Consider the following 16338-nt stretch of genomic DNA (forward strand, 5'->3'; position numbering starts at 1 on the left):
GGGAGGGTGTAATCCCTCTCCGTAAACCATCAACTACGCCCCTGTTAAAATCCAGAAACCTTATGCGAATCGAAAAAAAAATTTAGGCCGGGATTAGGTTGACGTTTTTCAGAGTGATTACATAACCTTTCTATATGAGAAAGGCAAAAATGTGCCAAAATCCAAAAAAGTGAATTGTCGTCAAATTTTTTTTCGAGTTTGCATCAAATCTCGACGTTTCATGCACCTTGAACACATTTAGCATTAAAAATAAAAATTCTATTTTTAATTTTTCCTATAGTTTATATGAGAAATTTCTGTGTAGCCGCACTCTGAAACCCGTAATTCCGGAACCAGAATTCCGATCGATCCAAAATTCAATAGCAGCCGATGGGAAGGTTGCACCTTTCATTTGAGACTATGTTTGGGCAAATCGGTCCAGCCATCTCTGAAAAAAATGAGTGACATTATTTGACACATACGCACATACATACACACACATACACCCATACACACACATACACACACACACACACACACATATACAGACTTTTTCCGATCTCGACGAACTGAGTCGAATGGGATATGACACTCGGCCTTCCGGGCCGGGATTAGGTTGACGTTTTTCAGAGTGATTGCATAACCTTTCTATATGAGAAAGGCAAAACACCTTTAACAGGCCAACGTGGGTACCCGGGTACCCACAAATTGAAATGCTCATAACTATGGCTTCCTTTAACCGATTTCGACACTTTTAGATGTTTTGGATTCTGGAACTCGTCCACTTTTTGATTCTGTAAAATTGAACCGTACTAGAGAATGATTTGTAAATTTTAATAATGTCCTAGCAATATGAATATCAAAACTCTTCAAATTGTCTCGGAAGTAGGGTGATGAGCCCATTTTCGCCATATTTCTATTATCACCCTACCCATTTCAAGCCGTTGGTTAGAGCAGTGTCTGCCATCTTTGTTCAACGCATTGAGTCAAATGGTAGCGCAACAATAGGAGCTTTCGATTCGAGTTTTCGTTGAGCTCAAATACGAGAATTTCACTGTTCTCTGCGCTTTTGTATTATTATATTGGTTCTTCACAACGAAGCAAAGCTGTTGATGTCAATTTTTACGCATTCCATTGATTGTAGGCCGAGAAATTAATAAATTAGTGAGGCACCCTGCTTAGTATGGTGAAAATAGGCACTTTACCCTATGTCATTTATTGTTACAGGACCATATGGCAATTTGAAAAATGGAATTGGAATGGAATGGCCACTCATGGCCCCACGGGAACCTGCTCCGGAATGTCCGTTCCGGGGTCAAATCACCAAATGGTTCCACAACCACGAGATGCAGCCTACTGATTCAATTCCAAGATTTTTGATACCCATATTGCTAGTATTCCATTGAAGTTCACAAATATTATCCCAGTACTGAAACCTGGTTCCGGAAATCCGGATTCCCGGGAACCGAATGAAGTAACCCGATTCATTTTTACCAAGTCTAAAAGTGGATGAGTTTCTGAATCCAAAACACCCAAAAGTGTCGAAATCGGCTGGAAATTGCCTTAGTTATTGGTATTTCAGTTTTGTGGGTACCCGGGTACCCACGTCGGCCTTTACGTAGTAAAAAATTCAGAAGCCCCTCCTCACTCCCCCTTACTATATCAACAATATTATTAACCCAAAAGTTGGACTTAGTGATGTTCTAAGATGTCACAAAGTTTCAATTTCCAGATAAAGCATGGGAATTTCATTATTTAAAACTTAAAAAGGTACCCGGGTACCGCGTCGGACACATACCGGTTAAAGAGCTCACTGCAGCAAAATTTTTGCATGCACACAAAATGGTATCATCAGCAACTGTCATCACGAAATTAGTGTAAGTCAACACCGAACAAATTTTTGCTCCCAGAAACATATTCAATCTTATGTATCGTTGTCAAATTCATCCAAATTATTGGATGTGATACCATGTTGTTGACATAATGTGAGCCATTTGAAGATTTCATAGTTTACTTGATTTTTTTGTCATTATTAGGGCAAAAAAGATAATTGTTAAAAGTTTGAAACTTTTTTAAAAAAATCTACGAAAACTTGTAGAGACTCGAGTACGATTATATATCCATTCTTTAGGTTACAGCCAGTGTCAAAGCAGTCCAAGACATTGTAAACCTTTTTTATAAGATTACTCAACAAAAAACATTGAAAAAGTTCACGTGGGCATTGTTGGGAGGGGGTAGTGGTACAGAAATTATCCACATTTGTCCACGGAGTGGGAGGAGAGGGTAAAAAACGAAAGTTTTTTGATTCACTTGGTGTATAAACGGCTCCCTAACCGATTCGTTCTAGAATGGTTATCCGTCATTCAATGTTCATATCTTTCGCTTTTCTTGATCACCAATTTGCTGAAAATAGCCAAAGTTTTTTTTATTCTCATACAGCACTCAAGTAGTACGAGTATTTAACTCTAAAATTTAACAGATTAGGTAATTTCGGGAGCAATGTCGCGTCGGGTGAGATGCCGCACTCTCTATATTTCGTATATAGGTCACTATAGGGAATTACAACACTAGAGATGTGAAATAATCTTTATTATTAACTCACGAGAATTTTATTAATGATTATGTGCGTCCAGTTGCGGCATCTCTCCTCTACAATTGGGAAGCCACCGTATCAAAATTGCGAGTGAGATGCCCCACGCGATGGCAGAGGATACGTAGCTAAAATATATTTTTTCACCTCGGAATGTCATTAAATGATCATTTCCACAGACTAGCGGACCTAAAACAGTGACGTATATGATTATGAGTCTATTTATCTGTACATTTAAACGGGCAATATGTATTTAGGCATTAGTTGCTAGGGGTTTGTTCTTTAAAGTTTTTAGGCACTAATTTTCGTGAACGCATTGATTTGTAGTGATGTCAATACTGGGATAAAACGAAAATTTCAACGAATTGATGTTGTTTTTTTCAAAATGAATCCTTCAAGAACAAAGCTAAGTTATATAAATTCATTGTTGGGAAAAACAACTAAAAACTGCTATTAAGGAACTCCTACCAACACATAGATATATATCGCTCGTACAAACATATAAATAAATGGTACTCTTAATTAAGTTACTCCAACTTAAACGTTTCTTAATTAAGTTACTCCAACTTAACTGTTTCAAGGTTTCAAAAGGAAAATATTTTTAAAATTTTGAATAGAAAAAATGTTTCTAGAAATGGTAAAAAGGAAGAGAATGTGCTAGCGTGCCTCTTAAGAAAAGCGAATGTGCTAGCCGATTTATAGGTGTAATAAAACTCAAACTCAAACTCAGCTGAAGACACAAAAACATCAACGAGAGCTAAAAAATACTTTTGTTCACCATTTTTCAGTTTGTGACCACGGTGCGGCGTCTCACCCGCATATGTGGCATCTCTCCCGCAATGACCTTTTTTAAATGTTCATGGAAATTTGATGAAATTTTTTCATGACAAAAACCATTTCACAGTATTTCAGAAACTTGTCATTATTGATAAAAATGATTTCATCAAATATTGAATGGTTTACTTTGGCGCAGGATCGATTTTTAGAAATGTGCGGCATCTCTCCCCAAACTACCCCAAAACAAAAACCAGCGGAATGCTCGAATGTTACGGTTACAGGATAAGAAATAACGAAATATGTTGGAAATATTATTCAAGAGGTTCATATCGGATTTTTCTTACTGAGTTGTGTGATTTATGTTCACGATTTCAGGATCATTTTTTGTAAATTTTAGGGGAACCTGGGGCTATACCGATCTACCTTACTAAATCGCCTTCTAGGGAGATAAATGTGAAAGAACTTACTCAACTTATAGTTCTAATTGTTGGCTTGAAACATCAGCTACATTTCGGAGTAAAAAAATTATTTGCTTAATTATACATTAGTGGCGATGCCACGTCCTTACACTCATCGGGAAAATGAAGGAATGGCAGTGTAACAGACATTGTTATGGAGACCGTGTAGGGGAAAATGGGGTAAAACGCACCCTCGGGGCACAATGCACCCCTTGCTTATATCGAAAACAGTTGGAAATTTATAAAAAACAGTAACACCAGTCGGAAGTCCGCCATAGTCAACATACACTGTCAAAGTTTGATAACCGTTCATCAATAGCAGCTCGAGACATAAATAAAAAACAATAACGTACTCTTCTCATGTAATTATTGTGGCTTGTGCAATAAGGGTTTTCCTACTGTTTTACTATTATATTTGAGCATTCCAGTTCTATTTATACTGTTGTTCATTATTCTGTCGCACTATATATGAAAAATCTACTAAATAATTCACTTTTTGCTAAATTTATTGAGTTTGTTGTTTTTTAATCGAAAGCAGAAAAATCGTTCTGAAAACCTACCAATTGCATAACCTAAGGCTATTTAATGGCGCACTTTTGTGAAATCTCGTCAGAAAACAAAACTACTTGCTTGTTCGCCGAGCATTCTGCCCCGTTGTTGCGGCTCATTCTACCCCGTTGTTGTAATGCATTATGCCCCGTTGTTGTAGTGCATTTTGCCCCACTTATTTTTCAAAAGGTGATTTTTAATGATTTTGAAGAATTGTATTATTTTCATGTTTTTGAATATTTTGCAAAGCGTTATGATTTTGATTACAGAGGAAAATGTTGGCTAAACGATATCATTAATTAAATTCTCCCAATTGACGTTCTATAGCTTAGTTATGATCATATTTCCTTAGGGGGTGCGTTAAACCCCTTCTTCCCCTATACCTCTGCATTTCCACATTTGCCACGGGAAGGAGTTTTTATTAGTAGGATGGGGTAAAGAGTCACACAAATCTGGATTTCGCCCTGATGAGTGATACGAGCTATGCAACTCTCAGTAGTGTTATCGTGTATTTATTGCTCGGGGCAGCCTCATGCCAAGAATTTATGATAGATTTATCATTTGTTGAATTATTTTGAAATGCTCAGTCGTAAAAAAGCAACTTCAGCTCCGAACAGCCGACAGTCAGGAGTTTTGCTTATATATAATTGAATCAAACAGCAGGTGAACGGTTTTATTATTCCTTGCTCCTTCATTCCGGCAAAACATTGCATTCTAAAAACAATACAATATAATGAAAAGCGATTGCTGTTGGTGTCACGTGCCTTTTTCCGAAATATCTATGTAATTAAAGATTTCGTAATACACATAATACATTATTTATCGTGTATAAAGATTGGTATTATTACTAATGACTGGCTTCTTTCTCCGCGGACGATTATTGTTATCGCGCGATGTTTTGTTATCTAAGGCACATTTGAAACGGTATAAAATAGGGGAGACCGGGGCTAGATGGCGGTGTTTTCAGTTGTTTACCGCATTGATTTTGGTAGATCTTGTAAAATATAACACGTTGCATGAAAGGGTAGACTGTTGGCAACATCTCTGAATTTTTGATACGTTGTCTTCATTTCTAGAGACAAAAATATGTGACGTGGAAAAGCCGCCAACTTACCCCAGCATCGGGGTAAGTTGGCAGTATGTATGGGGTAAGTTGGGGGACTGCCAGAAAATAAGCAATCCGATGAAAATACAATTACATAAGTAGTCCATATGAAATGTGCCGATTGTCATTTCAATAAAACTGTATAGTATTCGACACTTTTCATTATATTTCAGTCTCAATACACCGCCATTTTGACTTCGACGCGTACTCCATATTAAAAAGCAAATTTTCGAAATTCTTCAGTCGATTAGCTGAAATAATTGTCCCCTGCATTGACGAGAGACACAGGAAAAAGTTTCTCTTACTGTGGAGTGAATTTCAGTAATAAAAATATATGGTGACTATTTTCGCATTACAAATTGTACCGCCAACTTGCCCCGTGTGCGTTACCGCCAACTTACCCCAACCGCATATTTTATAAAAAAGGATTTATAAAATTACTTTTGGGTATGAATAGGTATAAAATCTATACGGACGCTGAAAGCTCTTTTCACGTACTATCGAAAAATATAATTGTTCGGGGAATAGATAGAAAACCGCCTTAAATAACACAAAATGTTTAAAATTAAGAAAATTTACAAAGTATGCTCAAAAACACAATATCGCCCACAGCTTCTACAAAACATTATGTTTCGCAACAAAAACACATTGGATAATGCGTTTCACATTACTTGAGATACACAACGAGTGACAGCGCTTTATGTCTAATAGAAACGGAGAAAGGGGGTTCCGCCAACTTACCCCAACCGCCAACTAGCCCCGGGCTCCCCTAAGCCCTACCAAAATACCTGAAACGACTAACTTTGTATGTCGAATATACAAGCAATGGCATGTGCGTGTTTTTTTCACGCTGATTACTAGAACAAGATTGAAACAATAAGAACGAAAATAAACTAACTTGTCACCTTTTGCGTCAATAATCAAGCGATAGGTCGAAGAAATATGGTTAACGTGACAGTAATATAGTGCATGTACTACTCCAAAGCATATGCAAGTATTTAATACAATAAGAATAATTAATGTAATTTATTGATTATTTAATGGTCTAAAAGTAAACCAATAAATATGACAATAAAGCATTTGTTCAAGGTGATATTGCGAACCGTTTGAAAGCTACATGGAAACAATAAAAATACGATGTACCTATTGACTAAACAGATCGTAGTTTAATTATAGATTTATTGTTTTCTTGTAGTTTTATAAAAAGATAATATTTTTCACCAATTCTTAAAATCAAAATACCCGAACTATTTCTAAATTGTGACTCCAAAAATGAAGACTTTTTTCAACCCCTCATAATCGGCAGTGATGCAATTTACAAAAAAGAGCCTCTCTTTGTTTACTTTCTCTTCCGCGAATTACTCGGTCAACTTTCTGATATTCCTTTAACTGTTTTCATAATAAGGAATAATGTAATGATATTCTGGGTACTGTCGTGAATTTTGGGAGTTAGATTTACGCTTGCTATCCAAAATGCACGACAAATTGGATAGTAAAACCACTAGTCTTTCGAAACATACTGATAAATGAATTAAAAGTTTTATGGTTTTGCGAAAGTGAAGCGAAAAAAGAGGGCTCTCATTTACAGATTGGACCTAATGAAAAAAATCTTCAAATTTACTGATAGTGCCGATTAGTACAACGCTTTTACAGCTATTATTGAGAGTTTCTTTTTGGTTTATTATTTTTCTCCCCTTCTATATTGATACAAAGTAAATGCTTTGGTCTGTTCAATAGTTTTCTTTGGCTTCCTAAATCATTTTCTTCCAAATTTATTCATCCACATATTTTTGTTGTTTTCATTCAACGACTTAGGCGCATTGGACGAAGATTACGGAGATGCAGGTACAGAAATTTTGTTTTTTTTCCAAATTACATAACAGTTCCATGATGTTTTGAAAATGATTATAACAATAGTAACAACAAACCATTAGCCAACTAATACCAAATCAGCTTGCATCGACTTTCGGAATCGTGGAGTCCAGCCAAATTTAATTGAATTTTTTCCTGTTCAGACTACCATGACCCTTCTCCGGACAAACCACTTGATCCATTCACCGAGAAGCCGTTTGTCACCGAACAATCATACACAGTGTCTAGCGTAGATCGAATGAATCCTGTGGATAGTACGGCAGGTTTCCACGGAGAGGACGGAGAGGAAGAGGATGACAATGGTGCCGATATTATGCCGCCGATGGTAGCTGAGACCGAAATCCCAGCGGAAACATCCACCCACATTATCACTTACACTGAAGACAAGTGTCGTGGTGACGACAAATTCCGGTGTGGCCAAACGAATGTTTTCATCTGTGAAGTACAAAAATGCGACGGTCAACGGGACTGTCCTAATGGCGAGGATGAAAATCCGGCCGATTGTTTGAGTGGGTTTTCTACAATGATTTTTAATTGTGTTCCATTGAGTCTAGTTTATTCTGTTTGGCTAACCTTTGCTGCTTGAATTCATACCTTTGCTTTCGACATTTGCTTCCACCTCTCCATTGTCCGTACGAAAGTTCAACCATCAGCCTACGATCATTGATCAAGAATCATACAACGAAATAGTCATCGAATCATTTCGTACTAAACTTGAAGCAAAATACCATGGTTTTTGTCCACGTAACTCTCCATCCTAAATCGTCCTTTGGATTGCTTTGATCTATTCAACTATATTTCTGCTCTTACATAACCAGATTCTCAATTTGCCTTTTTAGATTGCACCGACGATGAATTCAGCTGTGATCAAGAAAAGTGCATTCCGAAATCAAAAGTGTGCGACAATGTGCGTGACTGTGACGATGGATCCGATGAAGTAGAGTGCAAGTCTACAGTGCCACCAATTCAAGGTAAGATGCGTTTTTTAAACTTGTTGCATCAGTTCAATTTAGATACTTAGGTTGTTTTGAGTTCCAGAACTATTACGCAAACCAACGACTATTATTCAAATTAGCGATCAAGCTACTTGAAATAGGGGAATCATGGTTAAAACCGACAGCGCCTACTTAATCTATTCTTAAGACATGTCACAAAACAATTATACTTTTTACTCAAAATTGCTTTTTAGGTTTTCAACAAGACCCTAAAAAGTGACATCTTTCAGGCATTGTGGGTAAAACCGAATATATGAATGCATGAGGGACCTACTCTCACGAAATAGTTTATTTCATGGTGTGGATATAAGTGTTATATCAATTTTTTCATGAATTGACCCTTGGTAATATGTTTCAATTACTTTCGCGGTGGACAAAACAAAAGAAATAGTTTAATCGTCACGATAATATCATACCCCTCATAATCGGCAGTGATGCGAATGCCCATCATATAATTTGGGACAGCTCAGATATCAATTTGAGAGACACCGAATTGATGGAATATTTAAGCAGTACAAATCTACATACCTAAGGTAGGAAATTTCCCAACAATTTCACGAGCTGGCAGAGAAGAGGTATTAGATGTAACCCTTTATAAGGCCCAGAGTTTGGGGCTAATATTGATGTTAATGTTATATTAATATATATATATATATATATATATATATATATATATATATATATATATATATATATATATATATATATATATATATATATATATATATATATATATATATATATATATATATATATATATATATATATATATATATATATATATATATATATATATATATATATATATATATATATATATATATATATATATATATATATATATATATATATATATATATATATATATATATATATATATATATATATATATATATATCAAATGATATGAAGTTCCGTAATCGGATTCACAAAGATCACATGAATAATAATCAAAAAATGCAGCAAATTCTTTGACATTTTCGGATTCACATCCTTGAGTCGAACAAGTGTGGTACTCCACCAACATGTTCCTCTAGAAGCAACCATAACTCGAAGCGGGTAAGCCTCTTGGTATGCTGCTACTATAAGTGAGTTTGTTTTATCCACGACCTCATCCAAGTCACGTGGAGATTGAATCGTTGGAAGATACCCCTAAAACCTAGTCGCCTAGCATTTGTCGATTTGTCTTTATATTTGCACCAATCTCGTTGGAAATTCATCAAACATTACGAAGACTGACGTTGTCTAACGGGCGCTAGCAAGTATGTTTTCAAAACAATTTTTATTCCGAAATAAATGAAAATATATTCTAAACTAAGTGAAAGAACCGTGTTTCTATTAATATAACATTCATTATTAGCTCCAAACTCTGGGCCTTATAAAGGGTTACATCTAACACCTCTTCTCTGCCAGCTGCCTCTCAATGGATGGGCATTTGCATCACTGCCGATTATGAGGGGTATGATATAACTCTTTTGAAGTCATCAGAAGGTGATGGTTCATTATGTGGCAAATATGCCGAACAATAGATGTATGTCATGTTTATGTTGTCAACAGTCATATTGACTGTAACAGCACAAATATCGCGAGTTGTGACGTCAGATATAAGACATGCGTCAAAAGCACTACTCGCAAGTATACATGCACGAGGCATTTCACGTGGATATGTCGTGCCATTTTTGTCTAAGCTACGAAGACGGGGTTTAGTGGCTTTCCAAAATAAAAGTTTCATTTTCAGAAATACGGTTCTTGAATCAAAGCTATAGAAGCTTTTTTTGCTGCACAAGGCGTGATAGATTCATAGTTTCTGTACGCTGAAGAATTATTTGTGCTACTCTAACCATATTAGGGTTATGGTCACCATTTGAATCTCACGATTTTTTTTCTTTTTTTTACAATGGAGAAGATGTTTACGTCCTAACACGCGCTATTGGTAGGTGTCCAAGCTACCACACGGGGTGTACTGGGGGCATGTCGGGCTCGAATGGTGACGCTGCCATTAATACCGACTAAACTCCATTGGGCTCCGTCATCGTTCTCCCCAGGAACTACCTCTCGATATTACTTCTGGGGGGATGGCTGTACTTGATGTACTCATTCACTCTCACTCACGCGTTCATACGTCCTGTATGAGGCTTATTTGGGTGATCTCTATCGCACCTTGATTCACTCTCAAACACTCCACATGAGGCTGACTTTTGTGCTCACCTTTTTCGTTCCTTGCGAGGCTGACTTGTGTGCTCACCTTACTCACTCCTTGCTAGGCTTACTTTTGTGCTCGCCTCACCCATACCATATGAGGCTGACTTGAGTGCTCACCCTATCACCTGATTCACTCTCGATCGTGCTACTCTATTATACCTCTGTCACCCCCCCCCCCCCCCCTGGCATCCCATGTGGGACATTTTTCTTAGGCCCCACTTCTGACATACCATGCGAGGCTGACTTGTGTGCTCACCTTTTTCATTCCTTGCTAGGCTTACTTTTGTGCTGGCCTCTACCATACCATGTGAGGCTGACTTTTGTGCTCACCCTTAACATACCGTGTGAGACTGACTTGGATGCTCACCCTTTCACTCCTCTGCCACGCCACGAGGCATCGATAGCTAAGTGCCAACATACTACGCTACGACCCTCCCATCTTGGCATGAGGCAGTCCACTTATACGCCTATACGCTCGCTCTTCTGCCTTGCTTCGGGGTGGCTGGTTTTACCCCTTACGCGGTTGCCAGTCGCTGCGCCAAACCTGCCTCAGCATGAACAGACCATTCACTCCCTTTTTTGCGCTCGGCCTTTTTCGCTTCAGCTAACCAATCACTAGTTAGCCGTGCCCGTCGTCTGTTGCTCGGTTCGCCAGATTACCTGTAGCCTACAGGCAATCTGGGTGGTAGCAGCCGAGACTGCGTTTCACTTCTCCACCGATTGACACATCCGCTGAATAAGGGTATCAGGGGTTGTGTCCCAGCCACAGACGTCAAGCATTGCTCTTCTTTCGACGTCGAACCGAGGACACACGAACAGTATGTGTTCGGCAGTTTCGTCTACACCTGGGGAGTCCGGGCAGGCTGGGACCTCCGCGTGCCCGAACCTGTGGAGGTACTGTCGGAAACAGCCATGGCCTGACAGGAATTGTGTCAGATGGAAGTGAACTTCCCCATGGGGTCTTCCCACCCAGCTTGATATGTTAGGTATCAGCCGGTGGGTCCACCTACCTTTCGAGGAGTCTCACGATTTGCGCAGAAACAAACGTCCACTGTGTCAAAGATTCTCTTAACACAGTAAGGGTAAGACCTACGACATTCCGTGCGCGGCTGGCAAATTATAGTCCTGCCAGCCAATCAGTTCTCGGCACGGAGAAACTTGACTTGAGGACTCCTGTTTTAAGTCGCCTGTTGCGACATGGGAGCAGGGACCCAGTGGATCGATTCTTGGTTGAGAAACTTCAACCCACCGGATGCCACAATGCCTCTAGGCTGGTTTTGTCCGGAGATAGATAATAGACTGTTAACAACCTCCTAGTGGACCCTAGCCGGAAATAAGGTTTATTATACAACTATTGCACTCTTGATTTTGGTTAAGATGACTTTCAAAACACTTCCAGATATTTTGAAGAGGAACAATTTTTCCAGTATTTTAGTATTTGGTGTAATTATGCGCCCTAAAGTAATCATCAAGTTGTCCAAAGGTTACGTTAGTGCAACGTAATAAACTTATTGCGTCCCTTCAGCAAATTTGTCTAAAATGAAACGTTCTACAACTTCATAGTTAAATTTAGAACTGGCTGAAATCAAAAGTACCCCAGCTCGTCGCTGCTGTGCTATCTTATGACAAACGCCATGTTTGGATAAACTGAGTTAGATATGCCACATTATTTGTCTAAAAAATCTCTACAAAGTGGCGTTTTAATAATTTTGACGTTCTGCTTGATTACTGAGATATAGCAAAAAACGCGTCTGGGGATTGGCTCAAGTTAGCTTGATGTATAAGATGTTTTTTAGGTGTATAACTATCTGAGGAACACAATGGCATAATCATTTTTAAAACAAAAATACACGATTTTTGAGAAAAATGCAATTTAAGTTTTAAACTGGAAGTATAGCATATTTGGCAACACTGTAACCAAAAATAACTATTTTTCTAGATTCCCTGACTCATTCTCTTCAAAATGAATTTCACCGATTGTTTATAGACCAAATGAAACCAAAGATATGAATAAAAGTTAATAATTGATGATTTTTTTCTAATATGGAAAATTTTCCATGCACGATTATGACACGCCATACAAATTTTGTCATCAAGACACACATATGACACGTGTGAGTGCGACTTTTGTTTACATTTATAGTAAAAACTCGCAACATAGTCAACGGATCTTCGTAATATTTGCGAGATTAATACAGAATAGATAGAAGCATCAATTCTCTTTTTTGAATTGCTTATACCATTTAAAAGTTTCAAGATATTCAATCTCAAATTTTAAAAATCGTTTTTCTCGAAAGGTACAAAATAATAAGAGAGCACAATAGCGACGAGCTTCTATTTAAACAAAAAGAAGGGTTTTGCAAGGTTCAACGGCTTTCCTAAACATATGACTAATGAAAGTTGTTTAATTTTAGCAAAAAGTTAAATTTCCTGCTAAATTTACATTTTTAAGTCATGGGTGATGTTACGACTGTCGTTGGTACATAGGGGTATATTTGGCTTATCAGTCAATAAATAAAATCGAACACTACTTTTTTATAATGTCCAGACGTTCCGACCGGTCGAAACGTCTGGACATTATAAAAAAGTAGTGTTCGATATTATTTATTGACTGAACCCCCTCTTTACATTTTTAACCACTGTGCAGTGGCGTAACCTGGGGAGTTAACCTCATCCCCCAACCAAAATTAATTGAATTGAAAAAAAATTAATTGATGCTGATTAATTTAATTAAATATTTTACAAAATATTTTTGGAAGAATATTGTCTGATCATTACATTGAGAACATATTCTTGTAAACATCATAAAAGCCAAGATCCTATAATTGTCAAATTACATCAACATAAAATATTTTTTTCCTGTTTTATTTAAATTATGTTAGTCACATTTTCTTTTTTTCTTCATTTTAACGACATTCATAGCCGTAAGCTCAAACGCGTACTAACTATTTTTAAACCGGAGTAAGTTTTAAACCGGCCCAAACTATGTGGTAAGCTTTAACCCAACGAAGCTGTCATTTATATGGCTGCGTTCTGATCTGCGTTACACGACAATGTTAAAAAAACAACAAATTCATGTTAAAGAAAATGTGTAAATTAGACAACATGGAGAATTGTTTTTCATTCCGATATTTTCGTGCAGTAAAATAGCTTTTCTTCGTCATATGTCTCGTTCCATAGCGTGTGAGAACAATTTTGTCAACATGTACCTGATATGTTTCTGAACTTAGAACTTTAACTTAGTGGATAGTTTATAGTTGGCCGATGATGTACAGCATTTTGTAGTGACATAATATTTAATGCACACAAGAAAATAAGTTTGAAGTGGTTGAACCATCATTTGTAACTGGTGCCATGATAGTTATTTTAAACTTTGATTAAAAAATTGATTCAAATATTTCAATTTGAATTCGAAATGAACTGTGAATATCATTCTAATTGAACACGATACCTGTCGACACGGGAGGAGATATATTCGTTTCAAGCTAATTTTTACAAGTTTGGAATAAATATCAATTATAAATAAAGGTTAGATCACACTCTGCGAATTAGAATTGTACACGTTTTTTCAGCGAAGCTTAAATAAAAAGTAAACAAAGGTCAAACAAAAAATTAAACTTTGACAGAATGATCACAAGTGTTATATTTCATATTGTTGATTGCATATTTCTGTAATGCATCAATGCATATTGGAACGATTTTATTTGCTAACAAAATTTCTACGATTTTATAAGTAAACAGAAATGAAAGTTTTGAACATCCTAGTAATATATTTTTACGAACAAATATATTGTTCGCCGTTGCGTTCGCATTCAATTTTAAAATATTTTTATTTGGATGTTTTATGTGAGTTTATTCATATAGGTAAAATGCGTATATTTAAAATCTTTTATTTAATCTTTGCTTCGGGTATTAATGGAGTTACTTTGTAAGCAGTTAACATTCTGATTCAATTTGTGAACTGGGAATAAAAATAACAAAATTTATAAAATAGTGCATTTTACAATCTACATCCGATTGACATTTATTTGTATCTATCTTTTTTACGTTTTAACGACATTCAATTAGCTAGAGATTACTGGGTAGGGAAAGTTATGAAACTTAGAGCCATAGTACTCAAGTGAGAGCAAGGATGTGAAGTAAACAGATCGGAAAACTAGAAGTGGCAGGGTCATTAGAACAGGCTTAATATCGTGCGGGCTTAATTTTTGCCTTCTGATAATGAGGGTCGAGCTTAGGCAGAATAACTACGAATCACTCGAGTTCACTATCATGTGTCCTTGATAAAGGTAGACGTATCTATCTTTACCGTGACAACCGCTTCTAGTTTTCCGATCTGTTTACTTCACATCCTTGCTCTCACTTGAGTACTATGGCTCTAAGTTTCATAACTTTCCCTACCCAGTAATCTCTAGCTAATTGAATGTCGTTAAAACGTAAAAAAGAAAATGTGACTAACATAGTCGAAATAAAAAGATGGGTGGGTAATGTCTAGGACATAACCGGAGTGTCGTGACTACTCGTTTGACTTGTAATTCAAATCGAATGATACTCAATGAAATATGTGGGAATGTTTCAAGTTATTCTTTATAATAATTATGGTGGTTCTGAAAAGAACCTTTGTTGTTGGCGTCTGCGTTGATCGGGGATGCGCTGGATTCTAAGCTCGTTGAGACATTCATTCATGAAATGAACAAATTTCATATTTTCTTGCTTTGAACTATCAATGTTAAAATCTCTCGAAACAACCATCGGAATCTTTTCCGTACAGAAATGAACACGCTTAGCGAAAAACTAGGGGCGGGTAATGTCCGGGACATAACCGCGATGCTCATATTCTTAAAATTCTGCTTGTATCTCCTTCAAATGGCTAAATTTTGCGCATTAAGTTCGATTCACCGGGCTCAGCGAAATTTTCCTGGGGATCCCGTTCGTTAGTATATTCAGCAAAACAATTTTATTACCGAGTTCTCCGCGTTGAATACAGGTCAATAATTTCATATAATGATTTCAACATGCAGACAATGTACATGTATGACAGGTGGGAGTGTTCTGAAGTGGTTTTAGTGGAGGTAACAACATAAAATCATGTATTGGACATTTTACAATGATTCTCCTTAACCCTGCAAAACCACGTGGTTGGCAGCAGAGGGTTAAGTTGTTTGGAAGAGATGACAGTTAATATATGATAACTAAAAATATAAAATTGTTCTATAAATTGCAAAGTTATTGCCGCGTTGACCTGAAAATTTGTCATTTCATTCATAAAGGAACAATCATTGAAATTATGTCAATTTATGCTTTGCAAGATTTGAAATAACTTCGAAGTGTGGTCACGACACCCCTGTTATGTCATATACATTACCAACCCATCTTTTTCCATTTTGCCTTTGTCCTAATAAGGACGGTTTGTGGATAACTATGTTGATACAAGACGGGAATCTTTTAAAACAATTCAAACCTTGCAGACGATTGTTTTTACTGCGTACATCCATACGATCTTTCCCCTTTCGCAGCTCACGCCGAATGAGCACACTTTTCATCAAGCTGTTCCTATTTATTGACTTTACAATGCAGATGGAAGGATGTCCTTTTGTTCGATAAATGAAAATATTTTCATCATTCGTTTTGGTGTAGCTTTCGCTTAGTGGCAGAGTTGCCACATTCACTGATTTTCTTGGAAGGATTTGCAAAAACCTTCGGGTTTGTAGATTGGAAAAACATTTTCTTATGATTCACTGGTAAAAGTACAGAATTACCAAGTGCAAACTTAATACTAGTTAATAAAAGAAACTTTCTAATTAAATTCTT

At 36.9% G+C, this 16338-nt stretch overlaps 1 protein-coding gene across 2 annotated transcripts in view; it reads left to right on the forward strand.

Moving 5' to 3' along the window:
- Nucleotides 1-16338, forward strand: part of LOC131683324 (basement membrane-specific heparan sulfate proteoglycan core protein) — a 672949-nt gene that overhangs the window by 219842 nt on the left and 436769 nt on the right. For both annotated transcript variants that reach the window (XM_058965199.1, XM_058965200.1), the window contains 3 exons: nt 7274-7303; nt 7474-7839; nt 8170-8301. In XM_058965199.1, coding sequence (XP_058821182.1) covers nt 7274-7303; nt 7474-7839; nt 8170-8301 — 528 coding nt within the window. The remainder of the gene's footprint in view (nt 1-7273; nt 7304-7473; nt 7840-8169; nt 8302-16338) is intronic.

Source organism: Topomyia yanbarensis, chromosome 2, assembly GCF_030247195.1.
Source record: "Topomyia yanbarensis strain Yona2022 chromosome 2, ASM3024719v1, whole genome shotgun sequence".
Classification (NCBI taxonomy): Eukaryota; Metazoa; Arthropoda; class Insecta; order Diptera; family Culicidae; genus Topomyia; species Topomyia yanbarensis.